The sequence below is a fragment of the Aotus nancymaae genome, unplaced genomic scaffold, assembly GCF_030222135.1.
Source record: "Aotus nancymaae isolate 86718 unplaced genomic scaffold, 86718_ANA_hifiasm-v0.15.2.pri h1tg000053l, whole genome shotgun sequence".
Lineage (NCBI taxonomy): Eukaryota > Metazoa > Chordata > Mammalia > Primates > Aotidae > Aotus > Aotus nancymaae.
Genome location: NW_026988467.1, coordinates 33,307,034 through 33,327,492, shown reverse-complemented (window position 1 = coordinate 33,327,492; position 20,459 = coordinate 33,307,034). Strand labels below are relative to the sequence as shown.

At 50.6% G+C, this 20,459-nt stretch overlaps 1 protein-coding gene across 2 annotated transcripts in view; it reads left to right on the top strand.

Annotated features, from left to right (window-relative positions):
• Window positions 1-20,459, top strand: part of GRIK3 (glutamate ionotropic receptor kainate type subunit 3) — a 95,208-nt gene that overhangs the window by 12,615 nt on the left and 62,134 nt on the right. For both annotated transcript variants that reach the window (XM_064363692.1, XM_064363691.1), the window contains 4 exons: window positions 6,389-6,570; window positions 8,907-8,960; window positions 18,550-18,723; window positions 19,316-19,459. In XM_064363692.1, the coding sequence (XP_064219762.1) occupies window positions 6,389-6,570; window positions 8,907-8,960; window positions 18,550-18,723; window positions 19,316-19,459 (554 nt within the window). The remainder of the gene's footprint in view (window positions 1-6,388; window positions 6,571-8,906; window positions 8,961-18,549; window positions 18,724-19,315; window positions 19,460-20,459) is intronic.

Genomic DNA, 20,459 nt, shown 5'->3' with positions numbered 1-20,459 from the left:
TTAATCTCATAATAACTCCCTGGAGCAATGAATTAGAAATGAGGAAATTGAGGCCCAAAGAGGTGACATGCCCTGTGCACTGTCACCCAGCTAGTGAGTGCCAGAGCCAGCACGCACCTACAGGCCTGTTTGAGCCTAAAGTCCATGCTGCTAGCCAGCATGGAGCTGTTTCTTCTCTTTCTCTTTCTTTCCAAAGACTTGAGTCCCAGTATATTTCTTAGCCTGGCCTTATAAGAGAGAGTGACCTTGGCAAGTCACTTAACCCATCTGGCCTTGCTCTGCCCACATGTAAGAGCTGCTGCATCCAACCTCAAAAGAGCCCTCCAGCTCTCTGCTGCCTGTGATTCAATGTCAGCTTTTGATTACCTCCTAATGGGCACTGGAAATAGTAGGGAGAGACTCCCTCAGAAAAGACAATTGGAAAGCTGTTTATTTAACTCAGGCTTCTACTAGCATCTATTGAATTCCTGCTATTTCCAAAGACCAGACAGACGATCCTTGAGAGCAGGGGTCCCTAGACCGGCTTATTGGCCCCAGCATGAAGACCCTGACATTCAGTTGCACCCCTGTCCCCCTCCCAGCCACTCCAGTGTTTCTGCAGCATTGTGGAGTTGTTTCTTAATGTACCACTGTGAATGGTTATCTATCTATGATCTGTTTCTGCTTCCAGACCAGGAGTTAAATCAGCACCTCCAGGCTGTAACACAGGGTCTGGTTTAGATGTTTTTCAATGTTGGTTGCACTGAATTGGATTGGATTGAATTGGAAATCAAGTTGAATTAAACCCTAATTAAATATTGGAGGAACGAGTATAAGGGTGAAGAAACGAAGATGTTGTTATCCTGTCTTCTTTTGAAAAGTTAATCTTAGTATAGAAGAGTGGGCACCTGCCCAGAGGTTGCACGTAATTCTGGGCCATCAGAGCTAAGAATGAAATGACATATGCATTCAGTCAGAGCCAGAGGACTTGAGGAGAGGAAGCTCTGTGGCCTTGGCTGGTCTGAGCTGACTTAGCAGAGGAGGAGAGATTTGAGCAGGGCCTTGAGGACAGGTGATTGAGGATAGGAACCATGAGGGAATTAACAGGTGGAGGGAGCAGCACGAGCAGAAGTTAGGTTGGACTGTACCTGGCAGCCTTACCAAGAGGACACCTTGGCTAGGGGAGAGGATTCAAGTATAGAAGCGGGAGGAAAATGTCAGATTAACAGAGTGTAGCTGGCTGTGCAGAGTCTCTGATGTCCAGCCTCAGAGTTCAGGTTTTATCTTTTAAGCAGCCAAGGATCATTGAGTATTATTGAGCAAAGGAGTAGAATAATCAAAGCAGAGTTTTAGAAGGTGGTTCTGAGAGCAATGCGCAGGGAAGGTTGGAAAGAGAGCCTAGAGCAAGGAGGCTGGAGCACAGGGGGCTGCACTGGTCCAGGCAGGAGCAAAGGAGGCCAGAATTCAAGGGGTGCTTGGAACAGAACATGGGGCCAGAATGGAAGAGAAGACAGGTAACTGGAATGTCATGGGTACAGAGTGGTCAGAGCAGGCACTGACAAAAACCACTGCCCACTGTCCAGTCTAGATGGAGGGTGGAGGAAGTGGCTTTGCAGAGGAAAAGGTGCTTTGGCGTGGTGATGGATACCATGCTAGCAAAACTGGTCAGAGCTGATGTTCAGGTCTGCGGCTCTTACCCCAAGTGCCTTTGGCTCTGACTATAAGTACATGTCACTTTATTCCCAGCTCTGATGGCCTGGAATTACCTGTGACCCCTGGGCAGGCACCCAGTCCTCTGTAATGCAATTAACTTCTCAAAAGGAGATAGGATAACAGCATCTTCATTTTTCCATCCTTATCCTCTTTCCTTCAATATTTAATTAGAGTTTAATTCAACTTTATTTTTAATTTGATTCAATTAAATTCAACTCAATTCAGTTCAACAAATATTTAAAACATAGGGTCGTCAATGGGGGAGTGGGTTTGATCAAGAAGACAATGTGTACTAGGGGTTCAGGGTTGGCCTCAGTCAAATAATATAACTTTGATGATGTACAGTGAGTAGAAAGAAGTGTGCTCCCAGAATCAGGATACGTGAAAGGGCAGGACAATGTGTGGGATGTCAGACCTGTGGAGTGGGAAGCACTCCACAGCAGGCTTTGGCAGTGTTTGCTATGGAGATTGTGTCCGTTAGGATGTGTTGGCTGCAAGTAACAGACAGCCCAACTCACACTGACTCAAGCAATAGACAGTTATGTCACTGACAAGAATTCTAGAGATGGGTCTTTCCTGGGCTGATTTAGCTCTGACAGTAGAGCTGTGGCAATACTGACTTCCACTTAGAGTCACAACAGGGCTGCTGAAGCTGCAAGCTTTCAGTAGGTAGCATACAGGAGGTAGGGGCCAAAGGGCTTTTTCTTCTTCATTATCTATTTGTTTTAGAGACAGGGTTTCACCCTATCACCCAGGCTGGAGTGCAGTGGCACCATCATGGCTCCTGGCAACCTTGAACTCCAGGGCTCAAGCAATCCTCCCACCTCAGCCTCCAAAGTAGCTGGAACCACAGGCACATCCCACCGTGCCCTGCTAATTTTTAGTTTTTTTAATAGAGACAGAGTCTTGCTATATTGCCAAGGCTGGTCTCAAACTCCTGCCTTAGACTCTCAAAGCACTGAGATTACAGGTATGAGCCACCACAACCAGCCCAATGAAATTTTTATTAATGCGACTCATGCTTCTTATCAGAGAGGAAGACCTGTCCCAGAACATTCTAGAAGACAGTCCTGTATAGCTCACTGGGTCCATGCCTACTATTCTAGACATGGTCAGATGGGAATGGGATTGCCACTGACTGGCTCCTACCAATCATGAGTCATCTCATGGGACGGCTGCATCACCACCCAAACACAGTCACAGTTCTTTTAGCATGCTGGAAGGGAGTGCATTTGTTATCTCTTACTATAATAATGCTGTGTGACAAACCACCTTAAAAACTCAGTGCTTATAATAATAAGCATTTGTTTAACTCACAAGTCCGCAGTGCCAGTGATTTCTTGAACTTGGCTACGTCATTTTTCTGGGCTCACCTGGATCACTCACCTGCCTGGGAGTCAGCTGGCTGTTGGTTGATCTAGGCTGTCCTTGACTGAGATAGCAGGTGTGCTCGGCTCTCCATATGCCTCTCATCCTCCAGCAGGCTAGCCCAGGCACGTTGTCATGACAGTTGCAGAGGGGCAAGAGAACAAACCCAACGTACAATTCCATTTCAACTGTCTGCCTGCATAGTGACTGCCAAAATCCCACCGGCCAAAACAAATCACATGGGTAAGCCCAGTTGGAGGGCCCTGCAAAGTTACCTGGAAAAGGGTGTAGTTATAGGGAGAGGTGAACAATTGGGGTCATGGCTGCAATCTCCCCCAAGGGGAGTGGCTATTGAGGAGGTAGCCAGTGTTTGCCCCAAGAGTTTTGTGCCTAATCTATTCTATGCATAACAACAACTCATCTTGAGGGTGAAAGGATGGGATTAAAAAAAAAAAAACCTGAGATGAAGAAAAGGGTCGAAGCCTAAGAGTCAAAATATTATTGTGTCTCTAATTATGATTCCATAATCCTTTAACCTCTCTGGGGTCACTTATTCTCTGTGGTCCTCAGGTTTTTTTATCTGTAACATTGAAATGAAGATCCTTGTTCTGTATGCCTTCTAGGATTGGGAGATGGTTAAATAGGGTAATGAATGCAGAAGCGCTTTGTGAGTGAAAAGCATGATTCCAACAACCATGAGTCACTGCAGATATTTTAAGAGAAATTGATTAGGGGAGCAGCCAGGAAGGAAAGCTCATCTCAGGCAAACAAAGAGAGCCTAGTCCTCTGTTGGGGTGGGCTGAGAGGAGCCTCTGGTCTCCTTTGGGAATACACTGATGGGAAGGAGGTCTGACATTTGCTGCTGGAGAATGTGGGTCACCATGCATTACATGGGGCGATGTGCTTGGCTGGCAAGAAGGCCCTGGTGGCCTCTGCTCCAGCATCCAGCCTGTCCCAATCCTCATAGCCTGGGTCCCCAAAGCCCACGTGCCTGCTGATGCTGCACATAACTCTCAAAACCAAACAGGGAGGAGCAAACTGTGCACCCTGGACCTCATGGGGTAACAGGTGTGAAAGGGAAGCATCATTCAGCTTAATCAAGAATTTCTGGGATACATTGGGAGGGGGTAGCCTGGGTGTGTAACTGGGGATAGTTTGTGGCCTCTCCCTTCTATGTGATGGTCAACTGATAGCCTCTTCCTCCTCCCCAACAAGTCTGGTATTAGGAAGCACTGGGCACCTGTTTGATCCAGACCACTCTGGGACTCCAGAGCCCTCTCCCAACTCCAGCACATGGGTTTGAGACTTCAGTGGGCTGGGGCTTCCTGATGCCCAGTCATGGCAAAGCTTGTGTGGAAGCTCTTTAGGAGGCTTAGGTTACAGGGATGTATTTGTCCCCGAAGCAAAGTGAGATGATAGACACCAATCAGATTGCTTTCCTGATTTCCAGCCCTCAGGAATGGGAATCATTGCTGACCGGACTCAGAGGTGTGTGCCAGAGATTGTTTTGTAAACTGGGACTCTCTGCTGGAAGGCTTTTGGAGAGGGCTGAGTCGGGGGTGGGGGGAACTCTTTCCAGATAGAGTAACAGTTGATTGCAAACTTTAATCCATTGCAAACTGGCTTAAGCAAAAATACTGGGGCGAGGAAATTTGGTTACCTTTACAGAAAAGTTTGGGACTAATTTTAGCTTCAGGCACCATTTGATCCAGAGGCTGAAGGGAGGATCATTAGGACTTCTTTGCCCTTGTTCTCTCTGACATCTGTCCTGTTGGAATCCTTCTCCAGGTCTACGTGGGGACCCGAGACTTACAACCTCCCTATTTGAAGTTGAGTGAAAAAGAGAGCGTTTCTCACCCCATTTTTGTGCCAGTTGCTCTAACACAGTTTCTGGGAGTCACTCTGATAGGATCGATGGTATTGTATCTATCTCTGAATCAATACCTATTCCCAAGCTGGGGCCACATGCTTTGCCCCTGGAGCTGGCAATGGACCTCTCCTGAGTCACAGAAACTAGGAGTGGGGGAGGAGTTTTTCCCCAAAGGAAAATGGAAGTGCCATTAGTGGTGGGGGGCAGGGATGGAAAATGCTGTGTGAACTACGCAGCCAGGACCAGACACTGAGCCTGGGGATGACTAGAGCCCAAGCAGGCAGAAGGGGATGGCCTGCTTGAGACTTGGCCCTGTGCTGGCTCAGCTTCTTCTTTGGAGGGGAGGAGGGGGCGGGGAGTGTAGAGAGAGTAGCAAGCAGGCTTGCTCCCAGGCTATGCAGAAAGAAGTCAGCAAAAATGGACCTTGAAATAGGGACAGAAACGAACTTAATTAGACCTAAGCAAGCCATTTGTCTCCAGGAAGTGACATTCGGTTTTCCCTGGAAGTCCCCAGATTAAGTGGTTTTACAAAAATGCCAGCCAAGGTAGAGGATAAATTTTTCAGTGTGCGGAGGGGAAAAAAAAGCCCAGTAAGTCAATCCAATTATGGAAACTTTTGTTGAGTACCACCTAAGTGCCGGGCCCTGTGCCGGGGGGGTGGGGACCCAGCCCCAGATATCAAGGTGCTGGTGGCGGCATGAGGGGAATGAGGTGGGGTCAGAGGAGGCCGGTGCTAAGGGAGGCCACAGAGTTGGAGGGGAGGGTGATCTTTTCTGGATAGAACAAAAGAGGAAGGCTTCATGGAGGAGGTGGTTGCACTAAACCTGAAAAAGTGGGTAAGGTTAGCAAGGCAGCCTGCCCTTGGTGAGGACGAGACACAAATACCTCCTGGCCTTACCCAGTCCAGTCGTTGGTACAGGTTAGTACCACTGAGGCTGGAGTTGCCTTTTGTGCCCACATCCAGGAAGCAGCTCACTGGAGATGTTGAGGGAAATCATGTCCTATGTCTCACAATGTTGGGGGTAGGTGCAGAAGAAGGGTGACCTCTGATTTAGGCCTCAAAGTCTTTACATCCATTCTGGGTTAGAGAGGAGCAGATGGGTGTGGTCAGCGGGTATTTGCTATCTGTGCCTACTTTTGAATGTACATATGTGTGTACATGCACCTGTGTGTGTACAGGCCTGAATCGACATATACACATGTGTTGATGAGCCCAGGTGTATTCCTGCCCATATGGACATGCCCGTGCGTGTTGCCATGCGTTTGGATGTGCACACACACCTGCTCTCCAGTGTTGTTCATGCATGTCCACATGTCTCTGTGGGCCACATATCTGGGTCTGTGTGTGTCTGCAGACCTGTGGCCATGGGCATGTATGTGCACATGAGTCCGAGTGGATGCCTGGAGCTGTAGTTACATGTGGTACACATGTGTCTTTTGTGCCCCATGGCCCCTCAGGGCTCATCCGGCTGCAGGAGCTCATCATGGCCCCATCGAGATACAACATCCGCCTGAAGATCCGTCAGCTCCCCATCGATTCTGACGACTCGCGCCCCCTGCTCAAGGAGATGAAGCGAGGCCGGGAATTCCGTATTATCTTCGACTGCAGCCACACTATGGCAGCCCAGATCCTCAAGCAGGTGCGTGAGTGCTGGCCAGCAGGAGGGATGATGGGGTCTGCTGGCCACTTCTTCTCCCTCCCCTTCCCAAATGCAGGCCTGATGCTGCCAGATCTAAGTTTGACTCCTAGCTCTGCCACTTTCCTGCTCTGTGACCTCGGGTGATCACTCTGCCTCTCTGAGCCTCGTTTTCATGAACAGCAAAATGGACACTGCAGTCTTTACTCTGTGAGTTAGCATGAGAATGGATTATCCGCCCAGCCAGGCCTGACACAAGGAGAGTACTGAGCAAACGCGAGTTTCCATCCCACTTCTGTGCCGGTTGGAGGCAGAGGCTGCCGGGAGGTGCCCGTAGCCACACAGAAGCAGAGCACTCCAGGAAGCAGAGAGGCCTCAGATTCTCAGGAATGGCCCCCAGAATGCCTCACTGCCTCTTTCAGTGACTAATTCCCTGTAGCCCACGGCACTTGGTGTTACTCTCCTGTTACTGGGAGGTTTATCGAGGCTCTCGTACCATCTGCTCAGCTCTGCAGCGACAGAGCAGGAGGAGAATGACTTTCAGTCCTGGGTGGGCCTTCATTCCCAGACACAGCTCAGCATGGCATGCTGGGGACGACAGCCAAGCTCGGCCAGTCACCTAAGAAAATAAACAGTGAAATCGCCTACCACCCCCTCCAAGGGTGCCACAGCTGAAACCAAAAACACTGATGTGAGCTGGCGCTTTGTGACAAAGGCAATTATGTCATCCCAGAAAGCATTTCTGGTGACTGGAGGAGGCATTCTGTGGGGCTTTGACACATGACCTCTCGAGGTCCAGGTGATTTAGGGGGCACAGGAGGAGGCATGCTGAGCTGGGGCAAGCCCCATCCTCCAGTTGGACCCCATCAGGGGTACCAGGCCTGAATGGCAGCCTCTATCCCTGGCTCCCCACAAAGGAAGCTCCTTTACACCACACTTAGAAGGCTCATTTGAGGGTTTGAGTTCTGCTTCTGCCCTTTCTCGCTGTGCACCTGGAGAAAGTGGCCCAGGAGTCATTCCTGTCCTCTGTAGATGAGGTTCATAATCCCCACCTCATATCATAATGGAGGCACCAGTGCAAAGAGGAAAGCATCAGGAGTTTCTTCTGATGCCCAGTGTACAGTTGACACCCAAGGCTGGCCATCTTTAAAGCTGCTGTCGAGGAAATAAACACTCCCTAGAATGCCTGTAACCCTCAGCCTCCCAGTCAGCTGTGCCCAGTGCCTCTCCTCCCTCCCCAGCATGTGTAACAGAAGAATGGTGACAACCACAACTTTGGTTTACTGAGCAATTACTGTCTGCCAGGTCTGTGTAGCTCCTCATTTACCACCATACTGGGAAATAGGGACAATTCTCATGCTCAATTTATAGGTCAGGAAACTGAGGCTCGAGGGGAAAGTAATGGATCCCAAGGTCATCCAGGCAGGAAGTCAGAATGGACTCCCAGGTCTGTCTGATTTTAAAACTTCTAGACTTAGAAATGGAAGATCCTGTGCTCAGCTAAAGGCAGATTTAAAGGAAGCTACGCCAACCTGCTTCTTGCAGGACTTCTCTGAGCCTGTAAGGTGCTGAGGTGGGCTGTGACTCTTCCAAGGTGGGAGGGAATGGGCAGCATTTGCAAAGCGTACTTGACCCGGTGACATTTTCCCCCAGAGCACTCTGTGGGCCCAGCGTTCTGAGGAACTCTGTAGAAAATGCATTATAGTCATTAGTATTATAGATCATAGGCTTCTAATAAAATACATAAACTATATATAATGTAGACGTCATGATGGCACACAGTAAGAAATCCACAGTGGCCATGTGGCCTGCTTTGTGGTCAGCCAGGGGAGCAGAGATGTCTCAGCCCTTCTTGGGGAGGCTGAAGACAGACCTCCCAGCTCAGGCCTGGCTGGGCCAGGGAGTTAGTGGGGTTGAGGGGAAATGTACTGGATCCAGGGCAGGGAGCTCAGCTGAGTAGAGTCCAGGGCACGTGAGAAGGCAGCCTCAGACTGACGCCATCAGCATTTCTCTAAGTGTGGCAGACCAGGGGAGGCTTACTCAAAAGAGGCAGCCAGACCCCACCAGCCCTGCAGCATTTGGAAACTTCGAAGAATGTGACCCAAAAATCTGCATTGTAATCTGTGCCAGGTGACTTCACAGCACACCTCAGTGTGAAATCCAGTGCTGTCTGCCGGGCAGTCATTGTCACTGTTCAGAGGTGGTCTCAGAGGACACCCTACTCCAAGCAGCCAGGCTTCCCCAACCCACTGCCAGACCCATTCTCAGCCCTGGGTGGGGATGGGGAGAGGGCTGTGCAGGGGTTCCCTGCTGATCGCTAACACTCTGCTTTTCTGCAGGCCATGGCCATGGGCATGATGACCGAGTACTACCACTTCATCTTCACCACTCTGGTAATGTACCTCTGGGTCCTGGCACGGGAAAAAGATGGGACTCTCTAGGATCAAGGTCACTGTGGCTTGGTCTGTGCCAGCCCACTGGGGTCAATTGCTGCAGCTAGAGGAGACCCAAGCTGGACTTGCTTCCTCAGGCTGTGGGGGTGGCCCCAGGCAAGGGCACACATATGTCTTAGTGACCTGCCCACTTTTGAGAAGCAACCTCATGTTATAATTAAGGACGTGGCTTCTGGAGCCAGTGTGAACACCAGCTCCTCTGCTCACTGGCGGTAGGAGCTTGGCTAAGTCACTTAACCTCCCTGCCTCAGTTTCCTCCTCTGCAAAATGGGCTTCTGCCTCCTAGGATTGATGTGAGCACCAAATGAGTTAATAAAGTAACATGCAATGCCTGGTACATGCAGAGTGCCGGAAGTATTCGCTCTTATGATTATGATGACCCTCGGTTCCTAGCCCACACGTCCCCACGCATGCCTCGGGCCTCACGGGAATTTACGCTTTGGATTCTGGCAACATTCATACTGAAGTCTGCCCACTCACTGTCAGCTAGCCCAGCCCACCTACAGGCTCCAGATGGGTCCTGTCCAAACTCTGTGAACATTTAGGTCCATTTAAACCCATTAGGATAATTAGCCGTGGCCTGAGATCAGCAGAATAGAGATTCCTGTGCCAGAAGGGCACCCACCCTGAGCCGCCCTGCCTTGCAGATAGACACCCTCAGACCTTGCTGGGGCCCTGGGAGGACTATTCCACCCATCCCAGGTCTGGGGCGCGTGACAGCCTCACTGACTATCCTGTCGCTTTTCAAAAAGCCTCCTGCAGTATGTGTCGGCCCGGCCACTGCAGCTCTGCAGGCCTCTAACCATATTCATTCATTTGTCCAGCACCCAGCTAGCCTTCCCTACCCAGAACCTAGGAGCCCCTAGGTTCTGAGGGTCTGGTGGAGGGTGGGAAGTTTGAGTGAGTCTTACAGAAAAGCAGATGCTTGAACTAGGCCTCGAAGGATCCGTAGGAGTTCACCAAGGGAGAAAGAGGAAGGACATTCTATGCAGAAGGAACAGCATAAGCAAAGGCCAAGAGACAGATTAGTCTTTGTGGTATGCAGGAGCTGGCTTGATCTAGTGGGTGAGAGCCAATTGCATTACCCCCTCCTAAGTCTATGTCATGTTGGTAGCTTGAAATTACCACGATGGGAGAACCTACACGATGGAAGTGAGCAAATGCTACGAATAAGGGCCCCCTCCCCCAGAGAGCTGGTTATTAAGCACTTACCTTCCCTACAGCCCCTCCCACTACACCCTGTGCCCACAGGAGCCACCTGCATTTCTCCTGATCCAGGGCTCAGACCTGGGGACCTGCCCGGAGCCACACTGGGAGAACAGGATCCTGGAAGCTGGAGACTGAGATCAGGGAGGGTGAAGCCAGCTCCCCTGAATCCCTTCTGGATTTCCACCCACCCAAGCTGGCTTCTTCCTGCCATGCTGTCTCCTGGAAAGTCAATGGAGGCTTAGGATGACACTACCAGACCCCTAATACTCTACCTCTGTTCAGAACTGGGAGCAGGGCAGAGGAGCAAGACTGGGAAGGTGGGGTAGGGCACATTCCAGGGGTCCACAACACTCTCCCCACTCATGGCAGCCCTCCCCGTCCCATCCTGGGATCCTAGGGTGCTAAGACCAACTCCTGGACCCACGGACACTACGATCCTATCCCTAAGACCTTCAACCTTGACCCCAGTGGGGCAATGACATTATTGTGGAGGGTACTGGGGTCACTGGGTTGGTACCTTCCTCAGAATCTTGTCTGGAAGGTCAGCCAGGGCTGAGGGGCCTAAGCTTCAGGCCCTGCCATTTCATTAGCTTGAGGACCCACCCTTCTGATATTGGAATGAGGCTTGAGCCAGGCAGAGATGCTTTTAATAGGATATTTACAGCTGGGACTGGGATCAAGGCCCAGAGGGGGTTTAACCACAGGCCCTGTGCGGACAGAGTGGTTGGCAAGGGCAGTACTCAGAGTGGGTGAAGGAGATAGGAAGATTTTGTTCCTGCTCTGACCACACCTGATTCTACTGGAACCTCCCAATATCCCAAGGCTTTCTGCTTGGTGGCCGTGTCTTGTATTCTATATTGGATCCATCTCTATACACCCGTCCCACCCAGGAGCCTAGCTCAGTGCCCGGGACCAAGAGAGCATTCTACCTCTCTTCCCACGGGCAGACCTCAGCTAACTGGCCAAAAAGTAGTTGTCTGTCCCAAGAGTGGTTTCTGCAATCTTGCTGGTGACACAACCCCCACCCTGGGAGCATTTAGCTATGTAGGGGCCAGTTATTTATTTGTTACCAATACTGGAAATTAGTGAGTGGGGATCAGGGATGCTACACATTCTATGACGGGCAGGATTCTGGAGACAAATCGTCCAGCCCCAGATGACTATGGTGCGCCATTGAGAAACACTGACTGGTGCTCGGCCAGTCCACAGTTGGATTTGGGAGAGTGGGCGATGCACAGAGAAAGAGATAGTGAGAAGAGGCAGAGGAGGAAGGGATGGTCAATTGGGATATGATACACCCATGGCAGCTGTAGTGTGCTAAAGTCTCTAGGGAACAGACTAACCCCAGCCAGTGTTCATTCTTCTTCATTTTCTCAATCAATCATTGATTTATCCAGCAGCTGTATACAAATGCTCTCCAAGGTCCTGGGCACTGTGCTAGGCACTTGGGTGGGAGGGGTGTACAGAGATAGATCCAACACAAAGCTCATAAGCTGGTGGCTTCCTTCCTGTATATAAGAATCAAGAACTGTGTCGTTAACTTCTCTGTCCCCAGCGCCCAAATAGAACATTGCACATGGTGGGTGCAATGTCTGGTTGGATGGACAGATAGACAGATGATGGATAACTGCAATACGATGTGGAAAGTAATCAGTGAAACTGTCAACATATTATCATAGCAGCGGTCAGTTAAAACCACTTTGATGCCAGTTGTCCTGAGTTAGAACTGAGACTTCCACTCCCTGGGGCAAGTTCCGTAACCTCTCTGTGCCTCATTTTCTCATCTATACCACGGTGGCAGTAATATTACTACCTCACAGGATCGTTATGCTGAGTATTTTGTGCATTGACGTCAGTAAAATGCTTAGAACAATGCTTGGCACTTATTACTCTGTCAGTGTTAAATAAACTAAATAACTCCTGCTCTTGTTTTCTGTGTGCTCAACATACCCCATCCCATCCAAAATTCAGAACAACTTTCCAAGGGAGCTTGACTCTCCCAGTTTTATAGAAACGTGGAAACTGAGGCTCAAAGAGGTCACTCCGCGAGAAAGGGGCAGAGCACCAGGGAGCTGTCCAGCTCCAAAGCCTCCGCTGAAATCTAGCATGCTGAAAGTCCACACCAAGTGTTCCCTGGCCTCCTCTGGCAGGCTCAGATTTCACACAATGCCTGGTCATGCTGGTTCAGGCATGGTGATTGAAGTCAATGGGGAAATGGAACCTCCTGAAATCCCAGCAGCGCCCATGCTTCACCAGTTCCAAAGCCCTCTGATTTTAGGGCTCACACCAATAATCCCAACTCTTTGGGAGGTCAAAGCAAGAGGATTACTTGAGGCCAGTATGAGACCAGCCTAGGCAACATAGTGAGACCCTATCTCTACAAAAATAAAAATATTAACCAGGCATAGTTGGGCAGGCCTGTAGTTCCAAATACTTGGAAGGCAGGTTGAGGCAGGAGGATTGCCTGAGCCCAGGAGTTCGAGGCTGCCGTGAGCTATGATGACGCCAATGTACTCCAGTCTTGGGGACAGAGCCAGACCCTGTCACTTTAAAAAGGAAAGCCCTCTGATTTTCCTCTTTCTGTGTTTGCCAGCAGCAGGGCAACTTGCACTCCCCACTGACTGGTGGGGAAACCCGGCATCAGGGACTTGCCTGAAGCCTCGTAGCAGATCAGTGACAGAGGCCTTGGCTCCTGACTGCTGGTCTTGTCCGTGGCTGTTCTGGCTCACCGTCCTTCCTCCCCACACAATCTGAGGGTCGGGAAGAATGGACCCTTCCAGGGAGACACAGCTCCTGCAATACACACAGTTCTGCAGTGGAATATGGGGGTGTCTACCAGGGTATCTCCCAGCAGAGCCCCATCTGTCAGAGCACCAGCTGTGCCGCCCTGGTCCTCTCCCCCAGCTCATATCCTGCTTTCGGCTTCAGCATCTTCTTCTGGCCCTGTTGCTGACGCCTCTACCTCGTGATCCTCCCTCTTTGTGCCCATTGGTCAGTTGAGGCTTATTTTGGAGGGCAGTGGCATCTGGCATTTATTGCCTTCCTTTTAGGAAACCCACATCACCAATTCTTTGCCTCTAAAAAATTCTCCAAATTTGCTTCTCCCATGCAGAAGACATTTTAATTACCCCAGCTGCCATTATCTGTTCCAACCAGCTTTGAGCCATTCCCAGATAACCTCACATTAATCAGCCCCAGCTGAGCCCCTGGTACATGTCATGTGTAGGTAAAAGCCTGGAGGTGAAAAAAGAATTATAATAAATTAATAGATAAGCAATCACAATTAATGCCACTTTCCGGCAATAACAGTTATATCATGGGGAAGATATTTTCATCTGTCATTCCTTAAGGCGATGTTTTCCAAGCTTCAGCTCCTACCCATTCAGACCCATGGGGTGCTAATGAATTAGTCTATTATGTTATGCTGAATGTTTCTAAAAGGTCCCTCGTCGATACTGAATTCAGTGTGTCAACATTTGGCACCGAGAATGCAACTTTTTGCCAAGCAGCAAGGTTGCACACAGTTCACGGTGTACAGCACTTGGGGTCTTGGCCCCGGGCAGTCTGAACAACAACAAAAAAAATTGGAGCTGGACAAAGAGGCCTCTTCATCAGCTCCCCATTGTCACTGTCCTTGTGTTACAGGGAGGGGGCACTCTGTGCCACAGGCCCTACAACACTTTGCAGCTAAGCCCAGGCTCAGGGGTGACGGGGAAGAAGATGACCCCCAGCACTGCCACCCCAACCTGCCCCCTCTCGGGCTGTGAGCAGCTACAGCCTCTGCATCCCTCTCAACAGACCAAATGCTGCCTCTGGAGACTGGAAGGGCTGGGTCCACCACACCCAAACCCCCGCCAAGACCAGAGATGCTGCCCTTCACACTGAATCAGGTTGGCCTCTGGTCCTAGATGAAGGTAAACTGAGTCATGGAGGCCCTGGGCAGGCTAATGCTTTGGTGTCTTTCAAGCCTTAGATATAAGGTCAACATTGAATTGGAGAAGAGGCTGAACCCCCTACAGGGAAGGATGAGGAGGGCGCCCCCTGTAGGCAGAGCTCAGCTTCTCCCCCATGGCAGCAGGTCAGCCCTGACCCAAACTCACACAACACCACTGTGCAGAACGAAATCCTTCCAGCTCCCCAGATCCTCCTTGTTGAAAGGCAGTTTGGGAAAGATCTCATCCTCCACCCCAGGCAAGTTTACCAACCCACTCCTAAACTTCCAGTCTGTAGATAGTCCCGAAGTTGATCAGCCACTGCTCGGCTCCTGCTACGTATCATGTGTAGGTAAAAGCCTGAAGCTGAAAAAAGAATTATAATAAATTAATAAACAATCACAATTAATGACACTTCCCAGTAATAACAGTTATATCATGGGGAAGATATTAGGTTGGTGCCATTAAAAGTAATGGCAAAAACCACAATTACTTTTGCACCAACCTCACACTGTCACCTGCCATTCCTTAAAGCTTCCCCTGAGAGGAGGATGTGAATCACTTGTCGCTACATTTCAGGCTCTTCCCAGTGATGTTTAAGTGCCCCAGGAGCCACTCAGCTGGCTGACCCTTCTTTCCACTTTGGGTAACAGGAGTATTTGGCTCACGGTTCGTGGGGGAGACAGACTCAGACACAAGCAGTTATTACTGGTGGCATGAAGATCCAGAAGTCCCAGGATAAGAGCAGAAGCACCTCTGACCCACACTGTTGTGCATGTGTACAGGAACAATCAGGAGAGGCTTCCTGGAAAAGGTGACACTTGAGCTGAATCTTGGAGAACAGCTTACCCAAAAGGGGTCAAGAAGACCCTGCCAGGAGATAGAAGGCATACAAAGGTGCTGGACAAAGGGATGAGAACCAGGACCAAGGAGATGGAAACCAGAGAGAATGGGAAAGGGAGGCTAATGCAGTTGAGTGTTCCTGGAACAAAAAAAGTGAGGATGAGAAGGAAAGTGAGGCCGGAGGAGTGGAGAGCTTTGGAAAACTGTATGAAGGAATTCGCACTGTATTCTTTAAAGGCTACAAGAAGTCATGGAAATATGTGAAGTGTGGAAATGACAGGCTTGGATTTATACTTTAGAAAGATCCTTCTGGTCCCTGCCTGGAGGGCGACTGCCCTGGCAGTGGACCTGAGCTGGGGGCCAGGCGGCGGCCAGAGCCTCTGCGTGGGAGGAGATGCGTCGCCATAGGGGAGAGGGAGGGCTCTGGAGCTGGGTAGCCTGGCATTGCTTCTGTCACTCCCCAGCTATGGAACCTTGAGCCAAAGACCTAATATCTGTGTGGCTCAGTTTTTTCCTCTAAAATGGGGTGATAATAACATCCTCCTAGTAGAGTGCCCATGTGAATTAAATGAGTTAATGCAAACAAGGTGCTTTGAACAATGCCTGCCGTTCTGCGATTTGTAGGTGCTCAGTAAATGTGAGTTGCCTGTGGTTGTTCTGATACTGCCAAGAAGAGTAAGGTAGGAAGGCCCCAAACTTTGTCTGCCCTTGGGGGGTGTGCCCAGTAGCTGTCACAACCTGCTGCCAGACGGCGCAGAACATAAACATGTGTCAAACACATACTTGATGTTTAATACGTCCCAGACATGTTCTAAGGACATCCACAAACTCACTTCTTTTCCATGACAACTCTATATGGTAGGTGGCATTATCAACCCCATTTTGCAGATAAGGCAACTGAGGTGAGGAGAGTGGGTGACACTTGAGCCCAGGTGGTCTGGCCTGTGTCTGGCCACCTCAGGGAGCTGCCCCGGAGGAGCTGAGGGAGGGAGACCTCTTCTGGGATGTTCATTCTCTCTCCTCCTTGCTGCTTTTCTCCGATTCAACAGGCATCCCAATGGAAACCCAGACCCATCTGTGTGTGTTTCTCAGTCACGAGTAATCACTTAGATTAGTGGCTTCTTAAAACACAGTCACCGGGCCCCACAACCGACATCAGAGTATCTCAGTGTGGTTCACACTCTACAAAAATAAAATATCTCCAAAGACAATTCTGATGCACGCCTCATCCTGGACACCCACCGGGGGACATAGAACATGGAGGGTTTGGAGTAAGACAAACAATGATGCATTAGTCAATGTTTAATAACCAGCTCTCTGAAAGGGAGAGAAAAGACAAAACACAGAAATCCTGATTTGTCATGCTTGCAAATTTCCATGGTACAAATACTCCCACCATGGCCAATACCAAGCTAGCCATGTAATACTACTGAAGGCAGAGTTGGGAAGAAATGCTCACATTCAACTCTTACTAGCCAGTGTGAGCAGTGCCAGCACACCACTGAAACAGACCTGGGTGCAGACTCGACTCTGACTTGTATGAGCTGTGTAACCTCAGGTAAGTCACCTCACCTCTCCGACTCTCTTTTCTCATCTGTAAAAATAGAATAGAGTGCTATTCAGTGCCTCCTTCACAGGGGGCTGCGAAGATGAAGCCATGGAGCCCATGTGCAGGGCTGAGCACTGCCAATCCCCTATTGACACTGAGGCCACATAGACACCCTCTCGCCATCTCGGTGGGAAGCCCACATCTGCTGAAGCCCCTCCCTCCTGCTGTCATCCAGCCCCTTCCCCGTCCCAGATCCTGATCTGGAATCAGGGCCATATTTATTTGAGCAAGCTTGGGACCAGACTTTCTTGCCTGGGCTTAAGTCTGCTCCAAATCCTTTCCCTACTCCCCAGATCATCAAAGAGGAAACCAACACAGTGCATTAGAAGAGGCCACTTTGGGGGTGCAGGAGGAACAGGAGAAGTGTAGCACCCATTAGAGACGTCTCAGAGACCAGAGGAAGCCAGTCCAGCATGAAAGGGCTCCAGGCTTTATCACTCATCATCTTTCCACGAGTCATCGTTGATTTAACCAAAGCTGTGGCTGTGATGGGGCTAGATGCTCCTCATGACGGTGGCAGTCACCGAGAGACAAGCACAGCCCAAGTGTGTCCCCAGCTTCTGTCTCCCAGCACTGGATGGAGTGACCAAGTGGGGTCCCAGGGGAGAGGACAGGCTGGGGGCCAGGGGGAGGGCAGCTTGGTGAGGGGAGAATGTGGGAGAGTATAGACAGTGGATGAAGAGGAGCTCAGACAGTGACCTCAAGACTCAGTTTCCCCACTAATGGGATAGGGACGATCTAGACTGCGCAAGTATATATTTCAAAAAGTCAAAACCATGAGTCTCATGCAAATATAGAAGGAACATGCGTCAGAGATGGATTCAACTCACTGACGAGGGAACTGGTAGGATGGAAAAGCTGACTCAAGGAGCATTTGAGGAATCGGGTATTTATAGATATTTCAGGCGGGGTTGTGGGGAGCATAGACTAAGACTTCTAGGTTGCATAGAAAAATGGATTAATGTCCTGTAAGACAATAAAACTGCAACCTTGGGGAGTATCTTCTCTATTAGACAACATTCTACAAATTAACCCAGAGCCTGAGCTTTTAATGAGTAGCTGACAATGAAGTCAAACCCAGAATGAAGTAATCCTGGCGGGCCTGGTAAACCATGCTTCATTGTTATGTTGGAAAAACACGCTGCTCCCCTTCTGCCTAATTTCCACGTTTGGGGTGGTGTTCGACAGGACAGAGCTCATCTTTGTTCCTCTCACTCCCACCTGCTACCTCCTCTGCTGACGTCTCTAACTAGCTTAGGGACGCCTGACTTCTCCCTTCACTCCCTGCCCCTCTCTGCCTCCTTCCTTCACCAGCCCAAGGGAGGGGCTAGAACCAGGCTTGCCTGCATTGAGACCCTGTTCTCCTAGACCCTTGGCCAGCCCTACCTGGCCCATGACAGGCAGGCTGACTACTGCTCAGCTGCTCCTAGGAGGCTGGGGGTGAGGAGGTCCCGGCCGGAGAGAGAAGATGGCCATACTTTTTGAGTCCTAGGCAGAAAAGACTGTTTTTAAATATCCTCTTCTATGGGATACAATGCTCCCTTCAGCCTCCCTCTGTAACAAGATGCTCAGATCTAGTAAGTCTCCCCACTTTGAAAGGAAGCAGCATCATTAAGATTCCTCTGTGTGTGAGGCTGGGTGTTTTATGTGAGCTATTTCACTGGGTCCAAGAAAGGGGAGTGATCCCCATTTTGTGGATGAAGAAACAGGCTGAGATCCCCTGGTTGGCGTGGGGAGGTCAGTTGCCTAAGTTCTGAGTCAGACTCCAGGTGCAGTGGTCCTATGGGTGCTCCTGTGACACCCCGAGATCCTGCACCCCTCCTGCAGGGCTCTGCGGCCTCAGGCCCTGGGCAGCCCTGATTAGGGAGAAGGTAGGTGGGGCTGGACCTCTCAGCAGTGAGCATGCCTTGATATACACAAACCTCTCTCTATCCAGGATCTCTACGCTTTAGATCTGGAGCCCTACCGCTACTCAGGCGTGAACCTGACGGGATTCCGGATTCTCAACGTGGACAACCCACACGTCTCAGCCATCGTGGAGAAGTGGTCCATGGAGCGGCTGCAGGCGGCTCCCAAGGCCGAGTCTGGCCTGCTGGATGGAGTGATGATGGTACGATGGCTGGGCGGGGTGGATTCCAGGGGCTGCCCACCTGCCTGCCTTCTTGTCTTCTCTCCTTCCTCTTCTTTCTTTCTTCCCTCCACCACTTCTCTTCTTGAGACCTTCCATGTGTCAGCCAGACCCCAGGCTAGGGGTTGGAGACACAAACATGAAACAGACACAGTTCCTCCCCAAGGGACCCCATCTGATGGGGATCCAGACCTGTAAGCAAAAGGTCATAGAAAACAGGAATAAGGCCCCGGGATGCTGGTCACAGAGGACCTCAGGCTGTGACACACTGGTGTGAAGGCCAAGGAGGCAGAAAGAAGAAGGCGTGGTCAGGGCCTAGGTGGCAGGGGTGGGGTGGGTGGGCAGGAGAAGATCTGAGCTGCAGAGGGAGGTGCTCAGTGTATCTATGGAGCAGCAGAGTCAGCCAAGCCTGGCCATTCCCCAGAGGCAGGGACAGAGTCCAGGACCTCCAAGCCTGTTAGCTCACCAGGACATCATGTCCCGTGGCAGGGGAGGAGAAGGAAGACAGGGCAGGGTGGGCCGAGGACCAGAGGAGGGCCTGGGGAGCCGCTCTCAGGCAGGCCCTTCCCTTCAGACTGATGCAGCCTTACTGTATGATGCTGTCCACATCGTGTCCGTGTGCTACCAGCGGGCGCCGCAGATGACCGTCAACTCCCTGCAATGCCATCGGCACAAGGCCTGGCGCTTTGGCGGCCGCTTCATGAACTTCATCAAGGAGGTGAGTGCCCCGCAGCCCCCACCGAGGTTGTCTCCCGTGGGCTGTGGGCCCTGCAGAGCAGCAGAGCAGTCTGAGAGTCAGGCACGACTGATTCTCATCCATGCCACCTCGGGCAAGTTGCCTCATGTCTCTGAGCCTCAGTTTCCCTGTGTGAAAATCAGCTCCATAGGACCAAGCTTATGGCATGATTGAGAAGCATGCATCCTGGGCATGTGGTAAGTGCCCAGTAGGTGGTCAGCATTGCCAGCAGGATACAGCACGGGCTTGAAAGTACAAGAGTTGAGCGTGTTTGCTTCCTGGCTGTATGACCTTGGGCGAGCTGGAGAACCTTGCTGAGCCTCAGTCACCTCTTGTGTGAAATGGGTTTATGAAGGATAACCTACCTTGTGGGCATGTGAGATGAAGTTAGACATTGCCTGGAAAGTGCTTAGTGCAGGATGAGGGTCATTACATAAAAATCAGCCCCACAAACTCATCTTCACATCACGGGCCCAGTGACCAACTTCCCAGCCAGCATCCCCACTGGGACCCACCTCTCCTGGTACCAGCTCTCCTGTGGAAAAACCCATCAATGGAGCTGATTTTAGAGAAACCAGGCAACACGGAACCTGTCCTGCCTCCAAGACCATGGATCACACAGTGTGTATTTCAAAGACTTCTCCATCTGCCCCTGTCCTTGTAACAAGCTTTGGATGGCAGGGCTTATTGTCCCCGCTTTATGGATGGAGAAAGTTAAGGCCTGAACTTGCACCCTGGCTCCATCACAACTAGCTGCGTGACTTTGGGTGAGATGATTAACTCTTTGATCTCCAGTATGGTATAGTGAGTGCCTGCCTCAGTGTCGGCAAAACAGTGAAAAACTATGTGCAAAGCACCTAACCCGGAACGTGGCCAGAGTCAGATCCCAGCAGATGGTAGACAAAGAAAGTTCAGGAAGATGAGATCTAGGCAGAGTTACCCTGGGCCAGAGGGAGTGACCATATCCAGAGCAACACCGAGG